Source organism: Alexandromys fortis, unplaced genomic scaffold, assembly GCF_014885135.2.
Source record: "Alexandromys fortis isolate MF-2015 unplaced genomic scaffold, M_Fortis_MF-2015_v1.1 scaffold_107, whole genome shotgun sequence".
Lineage (NCBI taxonomy): Eukaryota > Metazoa > Chordata > Mammalia > Rodentia > Cricetidae > Alexandromys > Alexandromys fortis.
Window position 1 is genome coordinate 4,578,171 of NW_026067987.1, and position 2,796 is coordinate 4,580,966.

The window sequence follows — 2,796 nt, forward strand, 5'->3', positions numbered from 1 at the left end:
TCTCTCTCTCTCTCTCTCTCTCTCTCTCGTTGTGTTCATCACTGAATTTTGCCCCCAACTCCCGTGTTTCTGTATTTCTATTTTTATTTCTTTGTTACTATTTTTTCTTTTCCCTTAAAATTTTTATTCATGTTATTTTATCTGAAAAATCAAATTTATATCAAAAGTATACACATACTCCTACACCAATAGGATACAGTGTAACATGTGTTTACAAAGGAGAATGACAATTAAGTTAATTAACATATTCATCCCCTTGCTTGCTTATTTTTGTGTTAAGACATTTGGAATTCACTCTTGATTATTTTAAAGAGTATAATATTGATTATAGGCTTGACTATTGTAAGCATGCAGCATTTTGTTCATGGCCTTATACAGTAAATCTCAAAACTTATATCTTCTGTCCAACTGAAACTCTGTATCTTCTTTTCCTATTGATATTTTAATGAACTTTTAGTTAGCATACAAAATAATAGGTTTCATGACATCTTCCCACGTGCATATCATCCCACTTGCTCTTTATTACTATTTTATAGATGGACTCCCATGCATGCCAAGCTGTTCTCAAACTCACTAACTGAGGATGAGCTTAAACTTCTGAAGTACCTGTCTCCACTTCCGTAGTGCTAAGATTGTAAGTGTGTCTTTCTATGTCCTGTCTATGTGGTGCTAGCAGATGGTGCCTGGGGCTTCATTGTAGATGCTAACCAGGCATCCATCAACTGAACCGCATCCTCAGGACCCAGATTCTGTATTTCTAACAAGATCCCAAGCAACGATGATGTTGGTGGTCCATGGGCCATTCTTTTTTTTACCTTTACTTGATTATTTATTTGGATCTGTGTGTGTGCATATGTTCACAAGTGCCACGGTGCCCATGTGGAGGTCAGAGAACAGCTGATGGAGTCGATTCTCTCTTTTCCACCATGTGTGTTCCAGAGATCATCCTGCATGGTAGCAAGGTCATCTTACCAACTGGGCCACCTCACCGGCTCTGGACCACTCTTCAGGTGGCTTTATCTCTCGACAAGGACTATGTATCTTGTCTAAAAGTTCCAAAATTACAACATACATATGTCAAGAAGAGATATTTCTGATGAGTTTTCGTCTCCCCCAACTCCACGGTACTATTTTTAATGCTTCCAAACTTAATCGTTTTGCCCTTGCTTGACCGCTAAGATTCCCACTTCATTGGCTAAGCTGCTACTTATCCTTCAGGGTTCATCTCAAAATTATGTCTTTTTTTTTTTTTAGAGTTTGAAATGGATTTTATTCAGAACTCTGATCTACCAAGTTAGCGTTTTCCACCAACTCGGGGAGCAGAGACCTTCACAGGCTTCACAATCTTTTGTTTAAGTGCTGCTTTTGTGGGGGCCTTGGCAGCAGCCATAGCGGTCTTCTTGGATGCCTGCTTAGCCTTTTTTGCTTCCTTGGCAGCCCTGATGGCCTGCTCTCTCTGGGCTTTCCTAACTTCTGGTTTCTGGTTCCTCTTGGCCATTATATCAGCAAGGGATGCACCAGTGATGGCCCGCTGGAATTTGACTGCGCAGCGGGTTCTTTTCTTTTGAATTTCTTCCGACTGTCCTTTCTTGTGTTTCCTTCTGTACAGGACAGTCCAGTTTATCTGCCGGGGATTCCTTTTGGACAGGAATGCAGACTCGCATTTTGCATTAAGAAACTGGAAAACCTTCCCGTCGGTCCTGGCGTAGCGCCGCCCATGTCCGGGGTAGATCTTGTACCCGCTGAAGCTGCACAGCTCAACCTTCATGATGGAAGCTGCCGCCGGCCGGAGGAAAGATGGCGAAGAGAAAGAGCAAAGTTATGTCTTCTTGAAAAAGATGTATCTCGTGTCTAGGTGCAGCCAGGTCCCTCACAAACACACACACACACACACACACACACACATATAAAATAAAAGTAACTCTGCTGTTAAATTCCAGTTTACTTTTGACTTAAAAAATCAGTTAGAGGTGAGTGTCTAGCTCACCAGTGTCCTGTAGAGTCTGGATTTAGGTTCTCTTTTAAGCTGAGGTGGGAATCAGCATTCAGACTTTGGGTACTTTTAGTCACTGTTTATATAATCAGCACACACAGCAGAAATGTGGAAAACATAGTTCCTGTGTTTATAGAACTTGAGTATCTTTTCAAAAAATAGCTGCCCTGCAACATAGGACTTTGTCAATCCACCTGCATGGGATGCATCTAGCATCCATGGTGATGGCCCAGCATCTTCTCAAGGATGGAAAAGGCTGTAGACGGGGCAGCTTGCATAGCATCCTCTGATACTATGAGAGCCAGTTCTGTGAGAGGGAGCTTCCATGTCAGCTCTAGCTCAAGTCCTCTAAGTCCTGTGTCCAAAGTTTATAGTGTCCTCAGCAATGGGGTTTTACCTTCAAGTTCTGGGAGACAGCCAAGGCCAATGGCAACAGCCCATGTCTCTGGTCACCTCCCCCCAGTTAACTGTAAACAAAGACTGCTCATTCTTTTCACAGCTGCCCAGACCCAAATAATCACACAGAAACTATATTAATTACAATACTATTTGGTCAATGGCTTAGGCATATTTCTAGCTAGCTCTTATATCTTAAATTAACCCATTTCTATTCATCTATGTATCACCAAAAGGCTGTGGCCTACGGTAAGATTCCAGTGTCCTTCTCCTACAGCAGCTACATGGCATCTCCCTGACCCCACCTTCTTTCTTCCTCTATCTCTGCTTGGATTTCCTGCCTTGCTATATTCTGCCCTGCCATAGGTCAAGGCAACTTCTTTATTAACCAATGGCAAGAAAAACGT

The 2,796-nt window shown here is 42.2% G+C and overlaps 1 protein-coding gene across 1 annotated transcript; it reads right to left on the reverse strand.

The window, feature by feature from the left end:
• Nucleotides 1–1,245: 1,245 nt before the first annotated feature.
• Nucleotides 1,246–1,778, reverse strand: LOC126511968 (60S ribosomal protein L24-like). Its single transcript, XM_050159501.1, has one exon. It carries the CDS (start codon nt 1,766–1,768, stop codon nt 1,295–1,297), a length of 474 nt encoding a protein of 157 aa, XP_050015458.1. The 5' UTR covers nt 1,769–1,778; the 3' UTR covers nt 1,246–1,294.
• Between the last annotated feature and the right edge of the window lie 1,018 nt (nt 1,779–2,796).